Below are 25,172 nucleotides of genomic sequence, written 5' to 3' on the forward strand. Positions count from 1 at the left end.
TAAAGCTAAAATTTGTTATTTAACTATTATTTTTGTTGTGGAATAAATGTATCTGCATAAATAAATTTTACTGTACTTGTATAAAGAATTGTTGGAGAAAAGCTACACCGAAATAAGATAACATTTATTCCACATTTGTACACCGGAAAATTGGTTTCTTATCTGAAGTTTTTTATTTTTAATTCAAAATCACATAAATAAAAAGAAATCTAGATAAGTTTATTATTTTTGTTCAAAAACTATCTTCTCAGATAATTTTGCTGCATGGGTCATACAAACGTGTAGTCAGGCGAAGGTCGTAGAATGTGACTTTGCCATAGTAGCCGCAGCTGATTTGTTTTTTTTTTTTTGGGATTTGCTGATTGGAATGTCAAAGTATTTTGATTCTTTGTTGTAGCCTTACTTATTTGTTTACATTCTTATTGAAACTTTGACATTTGAACGACCAACTTGCTAAAACAAAATACATGTAAAAGTTGTTGTTGCTCGAGTAAAGTCAGATACGTGCGCCCAAGAATAATAGCCTTCTAAATTCGCTGTGTCGTAAGAGTTCATGCATAAACAAAAAAAAAAGGAGAGTAGGGGAAGGCAATGGTAACAATAAAACACAAGAAATTATACCCGCACACATATATTTCCTAGTCATGGCGTCTCCGCATAAAAACGCAAAAAAATGCATTTGAAGGCTTTATATTTTTGCGCTTTCACAATTTAACACACGGCACTTCATTTTCATTATTATGATTAGTTTAAATACCACAAATTACAATATTACCAAGCCATTCACTGAATTTTCACATACATGTAGATTTTCCCCTCCCTTTGTTTGTTTTGTGTCGGAAAGGGAGCTGATGTCAGACTTGTCAAAATCGTGAAAAATAAAGTAACTGTTTTTTAAAGGCGCCACCTAAGGCACTCAATTCACCTTGGAATGCGCCTGAGTGTAGTTTCGATAAAGAACAAATGTTGTAATGAATTTAACAAAAAAGTACCAATATTTACCAATAAATACTCGGCCAGTCACGTTATTCATTCCCCTCAGGCCTTGTAAATTTAATTTTTTTTCACAATCTTAACTTACACTTTATTTGTGAAGGTATTGATCCTTAGCCTTTGAAGCCTGACTTTGTGCTGTTCAAGATAGAATATTTCTGCATGAGTTGTATGTTATGAAAATGTTTGAAAAGTGGGTTTGATTTGTATAATACAATAATCAGTCTTATTCTGCCTTAAGGCAATTAGTATCAATTTTTGTGTTGACATCATTGTACAGATCCATAGGTAAAAACACTCTTAGCTGGTTGCCAAAAAATGACCATAACAGAGATCACCTGACTCCAAAACGCTCTTTATGTAACATGGTTGCATAAAAAATAATTTAATTCTTATTAAAAGATTAAAAATCGTATAAAAACAGTCTAAAAAATGTCGTGAAAATTCAGATATTTCTCAAAAAAAGAACATTATTATTATTTATAGTGGATATACACAATATAACACTAATTTAATTAGCACACTAGCTACTAGAAAGCATTATTATTTTTTAATTATATCTTAAAAATATTCGTTATTGTCATTTTTCCAAGTCAAATATATTATTTTGATTTTTTTTTTTCATTAAATCACTTGCGCATATGCAAATTAAATGGCAGAGTTGAGCTGTCAAACTCGAAAATATGCTCATAGAATAAGAGACAAAAGAAAACAAGCGAAATCCCAATAAGCATTACTATTAGATACCGGTATTATTTCTTTACTCCTAGGTGCAAAATTTCTTATAGAAATGAAAGGTACCAAAATGACAATACCAAGCATTGTTTAGTTAATTCTTTCTTCGACACGCAAACAAATTTTTATGGTTAGGTTAGGTTAGGTTTGGTAACCGCTTCGCACATAGAGACAGCGATCACACTTAGACCATGAAATGGGTCCGTTGCATGTATTCACCTAATCTCCTTGCGTGATTTCCTATGAGACAATGTCCTATGAGGGCTCTTACTAAGATCCTAATTTTATATACATATTTCAATTTTTATAATATTCTTGGACAGACATAGATTTAGGCTTGGCCATGTTTGCCTAGCAATGTCACAAGTATTTGCACTAGTCCATCTTTGATTTACGTAATTGAGCAGTGCGTCCATAACAAGAATACAAGTTGGTAAATACAGATAAGAAAACAGAAAGTGAAGTATGTCTCCTAAGTTTTTTTTCGGGGGTTTGGGAATTTTTGGCTTAAGCTATAATAAAATGGTGTTTGTACTTAATTTTCAAACTGCTCCTCAGAAGTCTGTAGATGGATTAGTTTCGTGGGCTTTTCTTAAAGTTTAGACTGGCCGATTTCTAGTGGGTGGAGATTTAGATGCCATACCCCCTCCACCACCCCAAAATCAGTGGGGCTAAACATTCCCCAACAAAATAAACAAAAAATAAGCGTTTCAGTTATTATTTACAAATTTATCTTATTTTTTTGATTGTCCAAAACAAATCAATTGGAATAATTCTTTCAATAATTATCAAAAAATATTAACTTGAAGACTTTTGTTTCGGTGGTATCAAAGCAAAATATCCAACAAATTTAATTTTCTCTTATTTCAATAATTATTTGCAAATTATTTTATTTTGTTGATTACCAGTTGAAACCGTTTTTTATGAAGTATGAGTTAATAAGTAATAACAATTATAAAAAAATATTAACTTGAAGATTTTTTTCGCTGATATAAAAACCAAATATCAAAACAAATTTCATTTCGTTTTTTTTTTTATTTAAAAAAAGTATGATTAGTTAGTATTTTCCCGACAGGCAGTTTTACATAATTCGAATGACACGAATTTATATGCGACCAAGAACTGCTGAAGTGCAGCATTCCCCAAAAATGTACGGGAAATGTTTTATGCAGTTTTATAGTACTTCGACGAATTAACGAATCAACTCTTGTAAATCTCTTCTTATAAAGAAGTAAAAAATATATAGATGTATCTTGTCACCATTCCACAAAAAAGTCTAACGTTGAATACACAATATCGCAAAAGCTCGATTTTTGATAGTCAGGGCCGCATGGTACGACGTGACCGATCTGGTGTTTCCTTCTGCATTTTGTAAAAAGGCCAACGAAGCTACCACTTCAAACTTGCTCTCTGTTCTTCATTTGAAACATTAGAATTTTGTAGTCTAACAAATATTATATCCAGTGATTTTTAAGAGCTTAATAACTAATCTGGTAGATAATTTCTTGGCATTTATGTCTGATAATTATATCCGGCATATGTCCGCCACTTCTATGAGTTACATGGACCAATTTTTGACTACTTTTTCCAATAAATCTGGCCGTATGCCGTGGTGGCTTGAATATTGCAATAAATGGATTGTAAAACGCGCTGTAAGGCAAGGCATGCCATCTTGTTGGAACCAAATGTCGTTGATGTTCAGTTAATTAATTTTTGGAAACGTAAATTCAGTCAGTATGACTCGATAGCGCTCGCCATTCACCGTAGAGCCAGCTTCTTCCTAATTTCAAAAGAGGTAAAAGCCGATGATGCCGCCAATGCTCTATGATCTTTGCGAAGTTTTATTTTTCAAAGTAAGGCCGGATTCACACTATGATGCCGATCACGGTCCGCTCTCGGTCCAGTCTCGGTCCGGTAAAATATTCACAAACGAAAAACAATGACTGTATTCACACTATCCGTGCTGTTCAAGTTTCGGTACAGTCACACTCCAGCATCGATCAAGTTCGAAGAATATTTTGCTGGAGCGTGATCGAACTGGCCGCGACTTGTACTGATAGTGTGAATAACGTTGCGTTCTCGCAACTAACGATGAATCGCGACTGGACCGATGTAAGAACACAAATGTAGATGTCGAAAGATTTTACCGAACCGAGACTAGACCGAGAACGAACCGTGATCGGCACCATAGTGTGAATCTACCCTAAATTTCCCCGATTCGGAAGCGTTATTCTGCCGTTAAGTGATTCGCTTACTGAACAAAAATATCAACACAGTGTACCATACTCACCTGTCAAACCATAGTTGTCGATATCGATAGTTTTTATACAGTTAAAAAACATCGGATAGATATGTTACTTTTTGAGATCGAAAAAGCTGTCCTTGTCAAGAGAACATGTGATTTAAAAATAAAGAAAAGCTAATCAATTTTTTTAGTATTGCTTTTAATATTTTTTAATTTATGTAGTCTATTGTTCAAATTAGATTCTGAGCTATGTATATTTTCATTTGTGATGGAGACTTTTTGATATTTGCAAATGTACGCCACTTTATTTCGTCTAGTTTCTGCTCCGGATATATGCACATTATCGATAATATTTAGCTGTTGATTTTTGCATAATTTAAAATAAATATCGACTTGTTAATTAATTTATATAATTTTTTATATTTTAGGGCAGACATTGGTTGCGAAGTTTGAAAAAAATAAAAATAGAAGGAAAAATTTGGAGCAGTAAGGAAACAAATACAAATATATATAAATCACGTAATATAACTACTATGTACACATACAACTGAACTGAGCAGCAACAGTAGCGGCCATTGTAGTAAAAATCAGCAATAACGTGGAGCATAAAAAACTTTTTTACTTATCGAAACAAAAAAAAAAAAAACTAAAGAAGTATGTATAAGAAAATCATTTCTAAAAGGCAAACCTAATTGTACTTAAGTCCAAGCGAATGCAACAGCACCGATAAGAGGGGAGTAAAATAAACATTGCAGTAACAAAACCGCTTCTCCATCAAGCAAAGATTCAAGAATAAAGACAAACCCCCAGCGAAATAGAGGAAACTCAGTATGCAATAGGGTGAAGTCACGACCATTAAACAAATTGTAAACGGCAAAAAGACAAAAAGGAACGGAAAACATTTATAGAAGTTGAGACGGTAAAGGAATTGCACCAAAAAGACGCACAGAATTGTCGAAAGTGCCAAAAATCGCACAAAGCCTCAACGACTAAACACTAGCATTACTAACCAAAGGCTAGGGTCCACAGTGTAAAGGCATATTCCATTGTGATTGGATGCCAACACGAAAATTTGTCACCAGCTGTTTTATACAAACAATAGAAGCGCGGTACACAACGACCTACATAGCATAAGCAGCTCACATTTATGCCTGTAATCAGATTATTTTTATGCAAAAAAAATATTGTTTTATGTAAGCTACTAAGCGTATAAGCGTTGTGGAGTTGAAGGAATTTCTATTACAGTGGTAGCGGCTACTTACGCCTGCTCTTCCGCGTACTTTGCATCGTGTTGCGGAAGTGTGCTTTGTCTACACACCTCCGTTTTAATGACGCCGCTGTTCGCACTACCATCCGCATCACCCACGACGTCTAAAATAATATTTATAACTACAATGCTATACGCCGCCACTGAGTGGCAGGTCAATGCAAAAACTCCCAACTGATGCTACTATGCGGTGGAGGACAGTGAGTCCGATAAGCAAGAGTAGCATTAAAGAAAACGATAGCAGTACAACAAAGACAATAATTAAAGAAAACCCTTTTGTTTGTGTGCATTTGAAAGCAAACCGAAAGAAATTGAATATAAGTGACAACCAACAACCGAAAGAAAAATCATGGATGACGAACGGAAAAGACGGTAAGTTGAAAATAGTTAATTTACTTCAAAAACTTTTTTATTGAAATTAAAAGTGCCGCTGCGTGAAATGTGTTCTGGCAAATAAAGGGTCCGCCATATAACTTTACGGAATTAAAAATGCTAAGAGAAACTACTCAATATTTTTCCAAACTGTTTTTTTTTATTTTGAAGTACAATCCTTCCGGTTAATGATGGAACACAACTTCATTCATATGGCTGCCTCGGCTAGCCATGCACCATCCCATACGATCGGTCCAATTTTTCAACATATTTTCGATTGTATGCGGCTGTATTTCAGCTATGACATCACGTATGTTGGTCTTCAGTGCATCAATTGTTGCTGGTTTGTTGGCATAACACTGGTCTTTGACGGCACTCCAAAGATAATAATCCAACGGCGTCAAATCGCAGCTCTGAGGCGGCCAAACGATATCAGAATTTCGGCTGATAATGCGATCTTCGAAGACAGTGCGCAAAAGATTGATCGTAGCATTCACTGTGTGGCAAGTAGCGCCATCTTGTTGGAACCAAATGCCACCAATATCCTCCTTTTCAATTTCTCGGAACAAAAATTCGTTCAACATGGCCCGGTAACGCTCTCCATTGACGGTTACGGCCACTCCTCGCTCATTTTCGAAGAAAAATGGACCAATGATGCTTCTCGACCAAAATCCGCACCAAACAGTGACTCGTTGTGAATGCATCGGCTTTTCTTCGAGTGCGTGCGGGTTTTCTGAGCCCCAAATGCGGCAATTTTGCTTGTTAACATACGCTTCATTCGGTGCTTTTCTTCTTCCCATTGCCGTACGTAATTTTCGTACACATTCTGCAACATTACCATGATTATCAAAGTAATGTCGCAATATTTCCCAGCGTTCTACGAGCGTATACATAACCATTTTCGTTCAGCGGAAGAATAAAACTAATTTTCTGTCAAATCAGATGATAGCTAAGTGTTGCCATTCTTCAAATAATACCAGTTCAAATCCGTAACGATAGATGGCGGGCCCTGTATATGGCACTAAAAGGTATTAAAAAATACAACTCTGTGTGCTATGTGTAGGAGGCGTTATAACTACTCAGCTGTTTACTTTATTTGTGCTGTGTAATGCCAAAATTTCTTAGCAGGTACTTAGGAACGGATTGATCAAAGTAAAATTAAAGCTGTTCACAGCTGTGCTAATTTTTTCGAACTTTGCTTTGTGATTTATGACTACGATTTATGATTTATTAGCTACATATGAGAACATAACAACATTTTGACCAGTTTTGACTATTTTTTCTTTTTTAGTTTAAATGTGCATTTTTTATAGATGTATAGTACACTGTCCAACGGGCCCAAGTTTTGAAAGATCTATGTTTTATACAAAATTTGAAATTTGTGCAAACATTAGGAAAATTTCACAAACTTTTCATACCGATTCCACGGTTTTTAATTAAAATTTCTAGAAAGATTTTTGGTATGTAGTTTTATAGTCCAGCAAATATTTATAGCAATCGTGTATATGTTTATTGGTTTTTTTTATAGGTTCTCTATACACTCCCAAGGAAGTTAGCCGATTTCGTTCTCAGTTGTACTCGAGTTATGCTATATATATTGTATATATAATTGGCGCTTACGCCCTTTATGGGTGTTTAGCTGAGCTCGTCCTCCTATTTATGGTGTACGTCCCTATGTTATTCCACAAATGAAGGGACCTATTATTTTTATAAGAAGCTTTTTCATGGCAGAAATACGCTCGGTGGTTTGCCATCGTCTGTTGAGGGGCGACCGCTGTTAATAAAATTGCTTCGTGATGTGCACTTCCACATGGTAGTTACGCACCAACCTATTCGGCTAAGGTAGACTTGGATTAAGCTTCGAGGGTACCTGAAACTTAAAAAAACCGTTTAAGGAAAAATTCAGAGGGGTTAAATTGTACGATATCGGTAGACAATCTAAGTAACCTTCGCTGGAGATAATTATACCCTGTTGTTGTTGTTGCGTCAGCAAAAACATTCCTCATATATATATGGGGAGTGCTGCTAGAATGACAGTCCTTGGCCGGATATACAATAAATCCGGGTCATTCCGGTAACGTAGAACCGACTGCCGGGGCACTCATACTCTCAAATCGTTCGCTGTGTGGCGCATAACGCCATCCTGCTGGAACCATATATCGTCTACGTTCATATCGTGCTGTACAAAAAGAAGTTAATTACCGTCTGTAACTAGTACTCATCGTTCACGGTGATATCTCATTAACGTTAGTAACTTAGTAAAGTTAGTAACTTTTTGTAGGTCCATTGCCACTTGGAGAACCTTGCGTAAGTTTTAAAGGCGTCTTATGTAACGCAATTTTACTTACATCCATCCCTCAATGTCGCAAAATCGTATTTTTGCGGTCCTCTATCGAAGTCCAGTCAGCGATAAAACGACGTTGTCTTTGTCATCAGCTGTGATCTCGTTTGTTATACGGTAGTAGATCCAAGTCCTGAGGCAAAGATGCCTAGATATAGTCCACGTAAGCTGTGTGGGTTGGTGTGTGACTACCATTCGGAATGCAGTGAGAACGTAAGTTCGAACTTTGGTGAAACAACAAAATGAATAAAAAGTTTTTCTACATATTAGCGGTCGCCCCTCCGCAGGCAATGGCAAACCTCCGAGTGTATTTCTGTCATGAAAAATTTCCTCATAAGCTCCTCGGCTTAAAACTGTAGGCCCCTCCATTTGTGGAAAAACATCAAGACGCACGCGCCAAAGGAGCTCGGCCAAACACCCACCCTCTCCTATAGTTATGTGTGTATACATATGTGTGTATAAGCTGACTTTTTGTTAACAACGAGGAAACTGCTGGCGGTAATTTGACCTTTGGGTGTTAGCTAATTGGTGTCTTAAGTGTTTACATACATGTGGAACATTTTTTGATTGAATTATAAATTCGATTATGAGGCTTATTTTTTAATAATATTTTAATGGAGTTCTCAGTCGTAGTCGTTTTTGGTGAAAATAAATTACGCGAAATATGTTTGGAGTTTAACTAATATATTTTTATTTGAACATCTTGAACGATTTTCATTCCACTGTTGCGTACATATTTACGTATATAGGTATATATTTAAAGTGCGAGTACATGAACATATTTCCGTTTATAATTTTCTCGTTCTTTCATAGAATCTCTTGCTCTTCTGCACCACTAATATTTAAGCAGATCAAGAGATTTAAGGTGCATATTTTACTTTCAATATGAATATGCATTATATTTATTTTGTATACAAAACAAAAAAACATGTGCAACAGTAGCTTTCGTTTAGATTCATTTCAAGGGGAAATTCCACAGCTTGTTTAAATAATATTTATATGTCTTCTACTTGTACTTATTAATAATATTTCAACATTTTTATTAATATTCATACACTTTCAAGTTATTAGGAAAAATTCTAAATTTGTTAACCCAAAAAAATTTTATCTTCAATTTTTGTTAATTTAGGGCCGGGAAAAGGGAATCCCAAAAGCTTAACTCAGAAGGTGCCGCTGCGATTAATAATGAAACTTTAATTGGAATATATTTAAAATATAGAATCTACTTATGTGGCTTAGCTTTGTGGACGGAATATGATATACAAGTAGTTTAACCCAATCACAGTGGCTTAATGATTATTTTTATACTTTTTGTGTTAGTTAATTAACAAAAAAGAAAATCATTCAAACTTGTTGCACTTGATTAATTAACTTGGCACCATAATTCTGTACCTTGTATGTCGAAATTTAAAAAAAGTTAACTGCTAGGCATCCGAGATATTTGCAAACATTGCATTCAGTACATACATATACATACAGCCGACGGCAAAAAAACAGACAGAACTTCTGTGATTATAAATTTTGGATATTAATTTCTTGAATACAATTTTAACTGATTTTCAATACAAATACAGGTAATTCTTTAACAAAAATCATATGAATCAAAGTTCCCAACTTTGTGCGAAATTCAGAAAAATTCATTGAAGTTTCAAATTTTTTAATCAGAATTTTTAGAAAACTTTTGAGTGTGCTATTTTATGGAATTTTTTATGAAAATATTATTCCAAAGTTTTAATTCATGGGAAATACGAGGGTTACCTTTTTTATTTTGCGTCTTTGCGACACTACTTTGATGAGCTGCAATTCGATATTTTTATCGAAGAGTTTGGTGTTTTTTAGCATAATTTTATGTTTTCACTTATGAGCTTTATTTATTCTTTTTTGATAGAGCTAAAAAATTCATCTCGCCCAAGGATAGAATTAACTAGCAAAAATTTTCGTGCGATTTATTAAGATGTTACGTATGATTTGCTATTCATACAACCCAACCAAATTTATGTGTAAGATTGTGCTGCAATTTCCAATGTGATTACGGCAAAAAATGTAGCTTATCGTTGCGATTGGCAGCTGCATTTTTCCTATACGAATGTAGTTCTGCCGATTTGCGTACCTGTTTTGCATATCGCTCATTTATTGCAATTGCGTCATAACTCAAAAAAAAAAAATTTTTTTTTAAGTTTTCAAATTACTAAGCTTCCCTAAATAAGAGCAAAGCCATATTTTCATCTAATGAGATACTGTCACAGCATAAAAGAAGAGCTTGTGGTCATTTTTGCGTACTTGGCTAAAAAATGTATTTTTTAATATGACTCTATTGAAGTACATAAATGAGCGATATGATGATAAGATGCTCACACTTTTGCTGACATCTCTTACTGAAAATCCTTGATTTCGCTTGAAAACGGCTAATACTTTTTTTCTCCTAACTTGAGACGGAAATCTTCTTTCTGCCACCGGCATGCTTTTTTTAAATTAAACTATCGTTGTATTTTTTAAGCACCAAACTGTGCTTATCGAAATTATTCTAAGCTTTTTTAAATGCGCATTGAGTTCAATTGTACTGTTATGATTAACTGAGCTACTCTTGCTAATAATACATGTGAACGTAAGTAGATGATCTACTTTTTCGTGCTTAACTCCCAATCCGTCATTAAAAAGCGAGATTTCCCATACAAAATTTCTCTCCCAAAATCTGAGATTATAAAATAATCCTAGATAATAACCATACTTTTCGACATACAACCCTGTGTTATCGATAATTATTATTACGAATGTAAGGAGAAACATCAAAGTAAAAACTAAATGAAATGGATGCCGGCAAAGAAAAAAGGCTTGTAGACATAATTATAATAAAATGCCTGTTAAATATTATTAATTATGGATTCATTTTACAGAAAAACCTTGTGTCCATAAACGTTTTGTCCTCTTATTACTTATTATAAAATGTAATATAGAATTTCCCATGCGTATTGCTGCCATAATTTTTTGCAACCTCAGTAAATGTCGCTTACGGATTTCCTCCAACTGTTTGTTATTAACAGCCAATTGCGCGATTAAATTAGGTATTCCTTCTCCTTCTTAATTAGCTAAAGTTAATAATAATGAAACAAACCAAAAACACCGAAATATTCCACCAAAATAATTTCTATGAAGAAAAACCTTTCACAACAGTATTGACAGCTGATTGTCAGTTTTGGAGGTAATCTGTCATATGTGAACAGGTAGATTAATTTTGTGGGTTATTGGTAATGAATGTAAAGGGTTTTCCAATCAGAGGTGTTATTTTGAAAAATGCTTTTTTTAATATAATATAAATGATCGGATGTCTATTTCAATAAAAAGAGGAAGGTATGCCGTTAATAGTGGAAAATAACATCAGGCAAATGATCACCACGACCATGCTTACAGGATAATATCCATAACCGAATTGCAAAGTGGCTGCCCTATGTCCTCGATAGCCTCGCGAATTCCATCTTTGAGGTCTTGAATCGACACTTGGCTGTTGGCTTAGACCGACCTTCTCTTTCACGTGGCCCCAAAGAAAAACGTCACAAGGTGCTAAATCACAAGATCTCTTCGAGAGAGACAACACGGTCCGGAAACTTTTCCCGTAAAAGATCAATGGTTTCGTTGCTTGTGTGGCACGTAGCGCCGTGTTGTTGAAAATAAGCGTTGTCTAGATCAATACCATCCAATTCCGGCCATAAAAAATCGTTAATCATCTCTTAAAAGCGCAATCCATTCACCTGCAACACCTGTTATTGGAAAACCCTTTATATGTGAACGTTAGGCCGGGTCGATTTGTGGGGAGGCAAAAAAATCGCCCATTGCTCTGTGAAAATCATATTCTAGGGATCAAAATAAGAAACTTTGCCGAAGGAACCATACCTCTAAAACGAATTCTGATGTCCCCCAATTTGGGTCGAACTTTTTAGTTTCTTTTCTATAACTCACTTAAATTATTTTTTTCATTTACATATGTTCTGACTAAATAAATTTCTTAAGAGAAAAAATAGATATTATATTATTATAAATAAATAATAAATATATTATTATTATCAAAAAATAAAAATAAAGAAAAAACATAGCCATTTAGCTGATTTTTTCATGTAAAGGCCAAAAATGGTGATATTTTTAAATTGGGAGACATCAGAATTCGTTTCAGAGGTATGGTTTCTTCGGCAAAGTTTCTTATTTTGATCCCTAGAATACGATTTTTACAGAGCAATGAGCGATTTTTAAATCGACCCGCCCTAGTGAACGTACTTTTATGCAGCACCAGTTTCTTCCGTGCACATACTTTACATAGCTAGTCAGCTTCGTTGTTGTTGCAGCAGTGTAAGCATCCACCCCAAGTGTTTGGAGAATGCTACTGGACCGACAGTCGTTGGCCGGATATAAATCTGAGTCGCTTCGTTGTAGTACAATATTTGCTGGCAGAAGCTCATTGAGAGTTGAAACCTCTCAATCGACGGCAGATTATTCAACTGGTATGTTTTCCATTTCGCCTCACAGCGCATAAGGCAGAGGTCAAGTAGGTGTACTAAACATACGATAGATGAACCTCAGTATTGGGGATCTCATTTTATATTATTATATATAAAGATAAGTCCTATTGAATTTTGAGAGTTATGCGTTCACTAATGCCTCTAGAACGTATGCCTGCTAAAGGATATATTTATGTAAATAACTTCTAGTTTTTTTACAGCCAAACTGTTTATTGAAAAAGTTATTTAACGCCCATTTAGTTTGTGTTCAATATCTTCCTGCGTAATTACATTTAATCTCATTTAGAATTTATTCCTAGAAGGAAACTTATTTATATTCTTAATTCGTGAGAAAATTGTTGGCTTAGTAAAATTACTTCATTTGCGCATTGCAATGCCAAAATTTGCACTTAAGCCGAAATGGATGCATACGGAATATGTACATACATGCTTACATATGTATAAATAAGTGCGATAATAGGCAAGTGTGAATATATTACATACATATGACTAGTGAGGTGCTGCCAAAAAAGCCATGACTGGCATAGTTGAGCAAACAGTTTTTTAGTTTACCGTTTAGGATTAGTTTTAATTAAATTAACCAAAAGCATCGGTTAATGATTGCCGTGAATTAAGGTAATTTATTATACCTACTTCAATTTAATCTTGTTAACCGAAATAAATATTAATAGGTTAATTCAAATAGGGGAACATACTAGTTGGATTAACCGGCTTCAATTGGGAGATTTCAGAAAAATGTTTTTCTTAATTTTGGTGTTTCACCGAGATTCGAACCTACGTTCTCTCTGAATTCCGCATGGTAGTCACGCACCAACCCATTCGGCTACGGCGGCGGGAGAGCTAAAAACTATTCTTTATTTGTTGCAAACATTCACGTTGCACGACTTCGAAGGCAGATAGTTGCCTAGTCATCGATTGGTATGCCTTCTATGAGGATATGATGAGTTCCCGAAACTCGTGTACCGCCCGAAAATATGTACATTCACCAATATAGTGCAATTAATATCTTCATGAGGGCTCGCCCTTTAAATGTTGTCACTAAACATACTGGCAATAATAGCGTATATAAAATATCTAAAGTAGTAATTAAATGCCAAAAAGAAATACAAAAATGGAAAAAATACAACTCTGCTCACAGCTAAACCCAGATACAGATTGTTCTTAAAAGACGTTTCTCTTGACCGTTTATTTTCTGGCACTTTTACATCAAAATTACACACTGCCCACCACATGAAACCCAGTCGGGATTTGTCAAAATATTATCTAAATCGGTCACCCAAATCTGTTTTGAACTATTTTGTTAGATGCGGAACGGCACCATCTCATGGAACCCTCTAGAGGTATTGGATTTCCCTCTTGGCTTTGTATAATTATGTCACTCAGTCTATTCACTTTACCTTGTTTACCAACTAGGTTGATTTATAAAGGGTTATTCAATAGGTGCGTTTCAACTTTTTCCGATAGGAAGGGCGAACGACGCAATGTTTTTTATTTTTCGCTTGTCATTTGTAAACTTCATTAGTATACATATCATCATGGAACGCTACACACTTGAGCAACGATTGCAAATCGTGCAAATTTTTTATGAAAATAATCGTTCTGTTGCTGGTACTTTAAGAGCATTACGGCCATTTTACGGTCCATTTAACAAGCCGTCCCGTTTTGGGGTTATGTGAAGTAATTGGTCTACAGTAACAAGCCGGCGACGATTTGTGAGCTCAGAGCCAATATTGAACGCGAAATTGCTGGAATTTCGGCCGATTTAAAAAAATTAGTTAAAAAAGTCAAACCGTTTGTGTTTTATTCAAAAAAGTTCAAAAGTTGAAGCGCTCTTACTGAAAAACCCTATACTAAATACCATATGTACCCATATTTTTCCCAGTCGGCCTGTCTAGAGTTTCTTTCGTCAGTGTCCCTTATCATTACGACCTTGTGGACGTGTGATAGCTTTCTACTACAGTGGGAACCTTCATCAACAACTGAAGCCTTCGCTGATTCTGTTTTTTACAACAATGTTGCGAATACCCTTTATAACAACCGAATAGCTGGGTTGTTGGCCATTTCGGTCCTAATCTATGCTTTTGGCGGTGCCGCTGATCGGCATACTTGGGATTTTGGTTGAATTCTCGTAGGCAGCGATCTTTTTCTAGGACGCGAAATTGGTGGCAGTGCTGTGACCGAAAATTGAGGGTGACTCATTTATTATTCCCGTGGTCTTATGTGCATTGGTTTTCGTAAATGAAAGTGATATTCACCTGGTAGGAGGCGGTCTAAAAACAAATGTTGCGCTAGCACGGCCCATTCAATAGGTAAAGATGTTTGCTCTAGCAGAACAGTTTTGTTTTTGGGATGACGCCAGTGCAGAGGAAACTGTAATGAGTACCGCTTTACCGCCATATCAATATGTACTACTTATAGCCTCACAGCTACACCTACGTACTAAACATCTCTCCACAATCTATCACTCTCTCTGCGGAACTGCCAAAAAGGTATATCCTCAACGAGGCTGGTTAGCTCAAAGGTTTTCAGTTATTGTTGACGCCTAAGAACTCCTCACGTCTTGGATCATTTTGAATATGGGTTATATGCGAACAGATTCTCTTCCAATGATTTGGTTCTAAGAGGCATATCCAGTCTTAGAACACCGTTAAATATAAGCTTCAATAGTAGCGGCCCTAAAATTGATCCTTGCGGGACCCCTACTGTTACATTGTACTCCTCAATGTCTTTGTCGGTTCCAAGCCTCAGTTTACGGACTGAAAGATAGCTCCCAATTGTTCTGGTAATATAATTAAGCGCCCTTACTTTTATGAGTCCTTCTAGTATACGCTGCTAGCTAGCTGTGTTAAAAGGGGTTTTAACATCAGAGTTACCACGGCGCAGTATTGTTTTTCCCCGTCACACCATCGCTCGCACTCAATGGCTTCTGTTGCTAATTCCCCACGTATTTGATGGCATCCACTGTTGAGTGGGATTTCCTGAAGCCGAACTGGTATGTGGATAAAATACCTTTATCTTCTGCGGAAAATGATACACTGTTGCAAATAATTCTCTCAAGAATTTTTCACATTGTACCCAGTAAGCATATCGGTCGGCAAGACTCGGGTTCACCAGGCTTTTTATTTCCCTTGGGTACAATAAAAGCGCAAGGGTTTGCATCTTGCACCTCTGTGGCGAAGCGTCTTCGTTAAGGCAGGCTTGGAATACCGCTAAAAATATGTCTGGACTCCTCTAGCAGAGGAATTGTCAAAGCTGTTTTGTTCAGTATATCTTCGTATTTCTTCCTAGAAGGACTTAGTCCAGCGCAGTAACTATAAATACTCAGCTTTATTACGAAAATCATAGTTTTAGGAACCTATGCCCATTATGTGTTTCGTACAAATCTGATTTAATGAAACCATGAAAAAGTATAAGTCGATAAATGATTAGTTTATTTGAAAGAGTAAAAATCCAAAAAATCATGGGACAAGGTTTCATTCATGTGACTAGCTCAACTGGATTCGCATTAGCGTAACCTGTTAGCTCAGTCTTCCAACACTTTGGTGAGGGTTTCTGGCTCTATCTCACGGGTGTCTTGCTCCATAATCTCCGTAAGGGCCTGAATCGTTCATTAATTTGTTCGCAAACATTGGTGATGCGCGGTAGCCCACAAAAATGTCGAATGGCGTCAAGTCGCAGCTCCGGGGTGCTCATTTCACATCGTTAAAACGGCTGATAACTTGATTACCGAGCTTGTTGCGCAAAAATATCTATTAGGGCAGACGCACGAATGCTCCAAAATCTCTAAGGGTCCATTGCTTTTTCTTAGTATTTTGCTTAGTAATATAGCCGCCGAAATGAAAATGCGCTTTATCAGAATAAACGGTTTCAACATATTTTCGATAAGGGCACTGTTTGGGTTACACAACTGTGACATTGGAAAAAAAATTGCAATATTTACAAACGTTCAAGGTAAAGGGATTTATTTCGTGTCACGGAGATATTATTTTTTTTCATTCATTTCTTTTTAAACATTAAGCAATATTTTTACTTAAAACTATTTAATTCTTTCTCTTGAGTCTGGTGAAGGTTATGGGATTTGCAATTACTTTTGTTTGAGTGCGATTGGAGTCGTGTTTTGCATGATGTGGCATATTTCCTTATTTGTTCAATTATTGTGGGTACTTTGAGATCATTAAGAGGGGCTTCGATTGGAATATTTGAAGTACTTCTATGCTGGATTTTGCTGCGGTGACCTAGAGTTGAAACCCATATGTCCATATCGGTTTGAAGATAAAGTGTAGGCTGAGTAAGTAAGAGCTTACTTTCGAGAGAAACAAGAAAATTTCAATGTAGTAACCAATATAGACTTCTGAGTTTTATTTCTAGAACCTTCCGTTTGCTGAACATATGGGTTTTCCATGTAAGTTTGCTATAAAGATGCGTGCCGAGATATTTTGTGACGTTAGCTTAGGGGATGATTATTATTATTGAGCTTAACGAGTGGGCAAGTTTTTCGATTTAGTGTAAAAGTGATTTAGGAAGATTTTGACTCGTTTGGCTCATTGCGCCACTCTTTCACTCAATGATTTATTTTATCAAGTCCTTATTGGAGTTTTTGGTAGGCCACATGGGGGTAGGAGTCAATTATGAGTACGGCAGTGTCATCGGCGAACGGTCCGACTATTGTTTCTTCAGAAGCTGGTAGAACGACACTGACACTGACGGGATATATATCACTGACTTTCTGTCAAGGTTTCCAGTGGGAAAGAGCTGCCACTGTCAAAATAACATATGATTAAAACAAAAACAAAAATATGTACCGCCCTGTAAAATTGCCGTTTTTCCAAGGAACTACCATTAACAGTTTAGAGTCCATTGGTCCTCAGAATGGCCCAATCGCAGAATCGCAAGAATCTTAAAAAGAAATTCATATGTAGAGGATTCCAAATGTTATTCTTTGAAATGAGAATGAATATTGAAGTTTTTTATTTAATTTTTTTTCTTTTAATACTATGTTCAACTCTTATATGGAAAGTAGGAATAACTGAAGCTTTTCAATAATATTGTTAGGAATATAGCTACATATCAAAATATACATCTACATATTCGAGTATATACTCATATAGTACATATTTATCTCTATGTTCCGAAATACAGCCCCCACGGCTTTGTAACTCATCACCATTGGCTAACTACGAGTTAATTAGTCCAAATCTAGAGGTATGTATGTATGCATGCAAGCTTGCTTATAAAAAATGATATGGAAACCCTAACCACAAATGGAGTGCACACGCGTATATAACATATACCTGTTGCAGCGTTTGGCGATTTTTGTAACTTTTTCAACATTTTATTCTTTCCATATTTCGCTACGTTGGTATAAAAGTCCATTAAAGCGCGAATAGCGCGCGCATCAGCTAATTGCATACATTGTAACTGACACACACACGCACACACACACATTCACCTGAACATACACTTAACTTTGGACGTCGCACCTACCAAAAGAGCTATTGTACATCGAAAATGCATTTTTAAAAAATTTGTACCAAATGTTGCCGAACAAATTCTCAAAAACCAAAATAAAAACCAAATTTATAAAATAAACACAAATCAAAATCAAAGGCAAAAGTTGCTGACGCGAGCTACTACTTTGGACAGGCATTGGACTGACGTAGCACTCTATGCCGCTGTGGTTGCGGCCAGTCAACAGCATGAACCTGTGCGTTTGGTGACAAGCGTGTGAGCGCAAATGAGCAGCGGGACCAATCAAACGCTGTTGGGCAATGGCCACCACCGCGACTACCGGCCATTGATAGCCGACACTTGGCACCCAAAGCAAAAAGAAAAAAAACAACAAATGTAACAAAAATGCAACGATCAGAAAAATAAGCGCGAAAAATGCGCTCCAACGAAACGCGCGGCGTTTGCAATGCGATTGCGTTCGCGACACTCTTTGCCTTTTAATAAATTTCGCCATTTTCGTTATTGCAAAGCAAAAGAAAACAAGAAAATAATCCTCGTCTCAGTCATAGCAAAAGTGTATTAAAACAACAAAAAAAATAAATAAAAAAATCCAAAAATTTAAAAATGCTATGGTTGTAAAAATTAGAAGCTACGCAAGCAATTGACAAATTTGCGCTCTTTGACGTTGGGTGAGCGCAAATACTGAGATAGGTATCTTTTGGCGGCTCGAATATGCAGCAAAATGCTTGTGGACCTCACTAAGTCATTATATTGTTTCAAGTGTTGAACGTTCGATCGGTTGCTGATCGGTCTGTTGGTCGATCGACAGATCGATCGTAGCTAACGAATTTGGGCATGCGCGCGCGGCTTTCTTTACTTACCGGTAGTGCACGAAAATAATGATAATCAAAGTCCATATTAATTTCAAGTGTTTTAACGACACACTTTCATTACTCACACTTCTTAGTCGGTCCATAGTCATAGAATGGTGAAATACGAAAAACGAAAACTGCTGCCCGATTTTGTGCGTTTCGCGGTTGTACGTGCGTGCAAAGTCGTTCAAATTGAAATTAATTAAAAGTAAAATATAAATATAAATATAAAATTATGCAAACCACTGCGTGATCGCGTGTAATGGTGTATACGCGGCAAAAGTTTCGTGAAAAAGAAACAAAACAAAGCAAAAAAAAGCAACAACTGCTAAAGCACGCGCCTCATATTCGCCCTAAATCAGGTCCAGCCAAGAGACACGTTGGGCGCTGTGTGGCGCTGAGGCGTTCATTTATTTATCCATCGTACTGAAAACAAACGAATAATTAACTACATTTGCGTGATTAAAATGCCGCACACAAAATAATCATTGTGTGCTTGAAATAAGTAAAAACACAAACAAAACCATTTAAAAAAAAACAATAAACGGAAAATCAAATGCCTATGTGCTGGCTGGTGCTGCTGCTGAATACTTTTCGCGAGCAATAATAATAATAATAATGTTTGCCAACGCCAGCCATTACGAGCGGTAATTTTCTTGTTGCTATTTTCGGATAAAACCAATAAATTATTTGCGCTTTTCTGGAACGACAAAATATTTGAAAATATATGTACATACGAGTACACTATAAGTGTATAAAAGTGTATATATTTGTTGGAATGTTTTGCATGCATTTTATACGCGAGCCACATTGGCATTTTAATTGCGGCCTTGAGATAATTTTCAAATTTGGGCTTGAATTATCAATTGGCACACCCTAGTCATGCGGGAGTTATCACTTTCAACGAAACTGAGAGTGGAAATTTTGAACAATAGTAAATTAAACAGTGTGGATATGACTACTTTGTTTTGTTGTACTTGTTTTTTTTTTTTTTAATTTGCTGCAGTATATGCAGCATTTCATTGCACCTCTTCTATGAACTCGAAAGCACTGGCTTTTGTTTTATATACGAATGCTCGATATTTTTTGTTTACGAGGGCGGTTCAATAAGTGCCCGTGTTTGATGACAGAGTGCGTTCCTGAGGGAAGTTGGTCTTAGCATCATGAGCTCTCATCTATATAACGACGGCAAAATAAATTTCAGACTGATAGGTTAATTTGGATTTCACAGCGGTTCGAGTAAGACGTGTTTCGTGATTTTCGCTAAGATGGAAAAATATCAGTATCGTTCGGTAATTCCCTTTTTGTTTTTGGATGGGAAAAATTTGAGGAGATAACGGCAAAGTTGGATGCTGTTTATGGGGACGCTTCACCATCTATGTCCACAATTAGATACTGGCTGAACGATATTAAACGTGGGCGAACATCCGTTTTTGATGAAGAGCGATCAGGATGCTCGGTAGACGTGGGTACCGAGGAAATCATTCAAAAAGTCGACGAACGAAAGTGTGCGAAGTAACAGGTCTGCCGACCTGAACGGCAATTAATATTTTACCAGATAAGTTGGCGATGAAAAAATTGTCGGTCTGATGGGTGCTGCGATTGCTCACAAGCGACAACAAGCGGATGCGGCTGTTAATTTCGAAGCAGTGCTTGGAGCAATTTAAGCGAGATCCGAAGGAATTTTTGCGTTGAGTTAGCAATAGAAATAAAGCAACAATAAAAACAATGGATTTCTCCCGGTGAATCTGCTCCAAAGACGGCGGAGACAGTCCCATCGGCCGGATTTTTGGGATTCGAACGACGTCATCCTCATGAATTTAAAAAAAAAGGAAGAACGATTACTGGAAAATACTACAGTGAGTTATTGGACCGCTTTCACAAAAAATTAACGGACGCATTTGGTGAAAAAGAAGGTGCTGTTTCGCCACGATAACGCATTAGCACTTTCATCCGGAGTTGCCGCCGCCAAATTGCATGAATTGCGTTATAAATTGCTGCCACATCCCCCGTATTCACCCGATCTGGCTCCCTGTGACTTTTTCTTGTTCCCTAACATGAAGAAATGGCTCACAATGGCTCACGGGAAAAAAATTTAGTTAAAACGATTGAGTCATCGCCGACACAGAGTCGTATTTTGGAGAGTTTGACAAATCCTATTTTTTGAGGGGTTAAAAAAGGAGACTATGTTGAAAAAAAAAATAAATTTGAAAAAATGGTGTCTTCATTTCTAACAGGGATACTTATTGAACCCCCTCGTATATTGTTTTGTTGAGCTTTTTTTAAATTTTGGATTTAAATGGCTTGTGTAGCAAAATTAATTCTTTTTCCATAAGAAAATTGTTGAAATTAAATAAGAAACAAACAAATTTTCAATATGTCCTGTGCTCTAGCTATTTAGCACATTATGTACTCTTGTCTTCGTTCCTAAGGCTAGTTTCTACGGGAGTGGAATACCATAAATAAATTCTTTGGAGTATCATAATTTTGCGCCATAAATCCATCTTATATTTGAATGTTTCTTTACTAATTCGCTTCTTTAAATCTCTCCAAACTTTTTCAATGGTGCTTAGGAAGGGTGACTGGTTTGGCCAATCCATAATTTTAACATTATTTTATAACAACTATTCACGGACTAATATTGAGAAGTGTTTTTGGGTCATTATCTACATAAAAACCACCGAAATGGCATATTCACCTCAACAAATGGTAGCAGCATTTCTTGAAGTATGTCCTTGTAAATAAATTTGTCCACTTTATTGGTTATGAGATTAACAGGTCCTCCTCCATACCAAGAGAAGCATCCACAAATCATTACGTTGCCTCCACCGTGCTTGAGTGTTTTTTTTTGTACATCGTAGTGAGAACTCTTGCCTTTTATGATGTCTAACATTTCACCCAGTATCATTTCCAAATAAATAATATATATTTTTGTTTCATTGCTCCAAAGTATGTTATACCATTCTTTCATACCCTCTGGGCCACATTACGTTACATTACATATTTTTCACATAATTAGTTAAAATGCAACATTTATCCCAAAGTACCTATTTTAGTGACCGCGCAAAATTACATTTTACGAAAATAATCGAATCGGGTCATTTAAAGTCACAATGAAGCAGTGATGCCTTTTGTAAAAAAAAGCGAAATTTCAGTAAAAGCTTTCAATTTTCCGTGCGGTGCAAGGAAATCGATAGATAAAGGCAGCGTGCCTATTTTAATGACCATATATGTATGTGTAATTAGAGCGTACACCTTCGTTAGATGTTTGGTAGAATTCCTCCTCCAATTTATGGTGTGCGTCTTGGAATTCTTCAGGAAATGGACCTACAGTTTTAAGCGCCTCCAGGCGACAGATGATTTCTTATGACAAAGGTTTCTCTTTCACTGTCTGTCTAGGGACGGCCGCTATTAGAAAAACCCTTTTCTATTATTTTCGTGTTTCATCTCCATTGTAGGTTTCAAACCGAGCCCTACCAATTAGTAGTTACGCACCAACCCATTCCCATATGGCGGGCGCCATAAGCTCTCGCTTTTCACTTCATTGAAAGGCGAGAAGTAATAATGATCTACATAAATAAATCAGCCGACTACTATGGTTGTGGATCTATTTTATATGGGTTAAGATAATAACCAAGATAATCACAAGAAACGAATTCATACTGAGAGAGAGTGACAAATTAAAAATATTAAAATTTTTTTTTTGCTATAAAGAAAAACTCTTTATTTATACAATATTTGTATGTGTATTCGTTAGTATTTGTGGGTGAATTTGAATTTGAATTATTCCATATGTTTAGCAAGAAAACAGGTTTATATTGACTTAGAGAGGAATTATTAAGTTAATGTTATTTTGAGAAGTAAGGAAGATTTTAGTTAGACAAAAAATATGCTAGCTCTGGTTGTGTTACGCGAAATGAAAAATGTTTAAGCTTTACAGTATTACAGTATAATATTTTTACAGTAAATCGCTATAATTTGCATTGGAAAAATCATTTTAAATACATATATATTATATAATATCTATCTGAGTATGTCTCGCTGAATATCAACTTTATTATGGAGCCATACTGTTCTTGTGTATCAAAATTGCATACAACTTATGAAAAATTTGTACCCTCTAAATAGAATATAATCGCTTATTGGGTGCATATGAAAATTGGTTTTTCCTGCTTAACAAATTATATAAAAGAATGTGGCGTTGCTATAATTTTTTCCACCACTGTGTGCACATACTTTTGCTTACCTTTTTTTATTTTCTTACAAATAATAATGTCGTTATTCTCCAAATGTCTTTTTTCATATTTCAATTGCTCACTGCGTCGATCGTTTGTACGTAGCAATTATAGTTATGAGTATTTCATAAAGTCTTTATTTAATTTTTTTGCAGCTAGTTCTATTTCTCTATTTTCTATTTTTCACAGTGATTTCGTCATGTTTTTGGTGATGTTGTTATTGTCACCTATGGCTGTCGCCAATTTATCGCCATCAGCAGCACCAAAAATGATAGATTTTAACGATTTTTTCCCCCTCCCATTCATTCTCAATTTTTTTCATGCTTTTGAAATTTGTTCAATTTCAATTGGCGTCTCTATTTACTATTAGTTACGTTGTTCTTTTATTTGTTTGTGCGCTCATATGTATGTACATATGTGTGTACGCCTTACCTTTTAATGCCTCGTGTTTGCGCATGTTTTCTCACTGATAACTGTCCTGGCAATGAACATACATGCAGTACAACAACATCACATCTCAACAATTCACTACACTTCATTTCAATTCAATATAAGTATTTGCACAGTGGCAACAACATTACAACAACATTATTTTTTTACTTTTATTACGAGTGTATGATCGGCGATTGGCGGTGATGAAATCACACCTTACGAGAAGTTATTGATAAATTATTTATTTTTGTGTCACTCTATATGACAGAATTTTGGCTTTGCTGTATTGTTTCGTTCTTTTTATGGCATTTTTTTTGTTTTTTTTTTGTCATATTTTTATTTTATAACAACATTTCTATTATTTATACGCAAAAATTATGTAAAGAAGTTAGTAAGCAAATTTTCGCCTTTAGTTTCATTTCATCTTTTAATTTACAAACACACCCTTTTTTCAAGACATTATTGTTGTTGTTATGCCCAAATATACTTCGGTGTATACATTTTTGCTCTCTTTAACGCTTGCAACATTTTACTTTGATTTGCTAACATTCAACGACGAGTTGTTTCAACCACGTTTGAGTGGCATGCGAGGAAATTGTAATTGATTTAACGATTTCGTATGTTTTTTTGAGCGTTTCGAACAAAAAAAAATAATATTTGCATATTCGACTATTTTATAAGATATTATAATATATACTTAATTTTTGCCAGTTTTTATAACTCGGTGCGAAATTTTGAGCTAATTTAAATTCTATTTTCGACTGTGACCAATCCAAATTAAGATAGCGTTTGATTTATACTCACTCTGAAATTCAATATAATCAATTACGTAGATGCAAGAACAGCCTGATTTCAACGTTATGTGATTTTAACGCACCAAATTCTAAATTGTCGATTGCCAATTTAAATTTTAGAATTGTGATTAGGATACGAATTACTTTTTAATTTTTAAATGGATAAGAATATTATAAGTGCACTCAGAGTGGGGAAAAGGAAACTTCGTTCACAAAGTGAATATTTGCGCTGCCGAGGTTCAGTCACTCATTATTAGTAGCTCATAACGCGGCAGATTCAATGGACGCCTGCTACATATTACACGATCTGGATTTATATCCGATCAAAGACGAATTACCTCCACAGATTTGTCCACCTATTTTATATCGTTACCACGACAGTTGGGTGTATGCTACTGGAACAACAGCAACTATTAGAATTGTCAAATAACTGATATAAATATAAGATTTTCATACACCCTACAAAAGAAAAATCGTCCAAAGAAAGCGTATACACAAATTGTCACACAAAAAAGCCCATTAAAAAATCTCAAAAAAAGCGCACACAAAAAAACCACGCACAAAAGGGCTAGACTGCAGTTCAAGAGTACTAGATCGGACTAACTATTGTCAATTTACTGTCTATTTCCTTAACTCTTTCAGTCCCATGACTCAAGAACTTGTGAAACTTTTAGAATTCGTGGTCAATAAGATATTTTTATAAACCTAAACTATAATTGTCTTGTTAACCCTGCATGCCCACTGTTAGTCATTTCGACTAACATCACTGCTTTTTACATTTGTAATTTCTTTTTCTCTCATTGTATCAATTTCATTTTTAACGTTGAGAAAGTTTATTCAGTTGCAAAGGTGCTCCTGATCAGTAGGGACTTGTTGTTTGGCTGGCTTAAGTGGTATGTATGTATTTGTAGAAACTGCGTAGTCGAAACG

General features: G+C 35.7%; 1 protein-coding gene across 4 annotated transcripts in view; it reads left to right on the forward strand.

Annotated features, from left to right (window-relative positions):
• Positions 1 to 18,685: 18,685 nt before the first annotated feature.
• LOC129239599 (rho-associated protein kinase 1) overlaps positions 18,686 to 25,172 on the forward strand; it is a 42,443-nt gene continuing 35,956 nt past the window's right edge. For 2 of the 4 annotated variants that reach the window (XM_054875216.1, XM_054875217.1), the window contains exon 1: positions 18,686 to 19,428. In XM_054875216.1, coding sequence (XP_054731191.1) covers positions 19,400 to 19,428 — 29 coding nt within the window. In that variant the 5' untranslated portion in view covers positions 18,686 to 19,399. The remainder of the gene's footprint in view (positions 19,429 to 25,172) is intronic. The other 2 variants (XM_054875218.1, XM_054875220.1) reach the window with 1 other exon arrangement.

This window comes from Anastrepha obliqua, chromosome 2 (assembly GCF_027943255.1).
Source record: "Anastrepha obliqua isolate idAnaObli1 chromosome 2, idAnaObli1_1.0, whole genome shotgun sequence".
NCBI lineage: Eukaryota > Metazoa > Arthropoda > Insecta > Diptera > Tephritidae > Anastrepha > Anastrepha obliqua.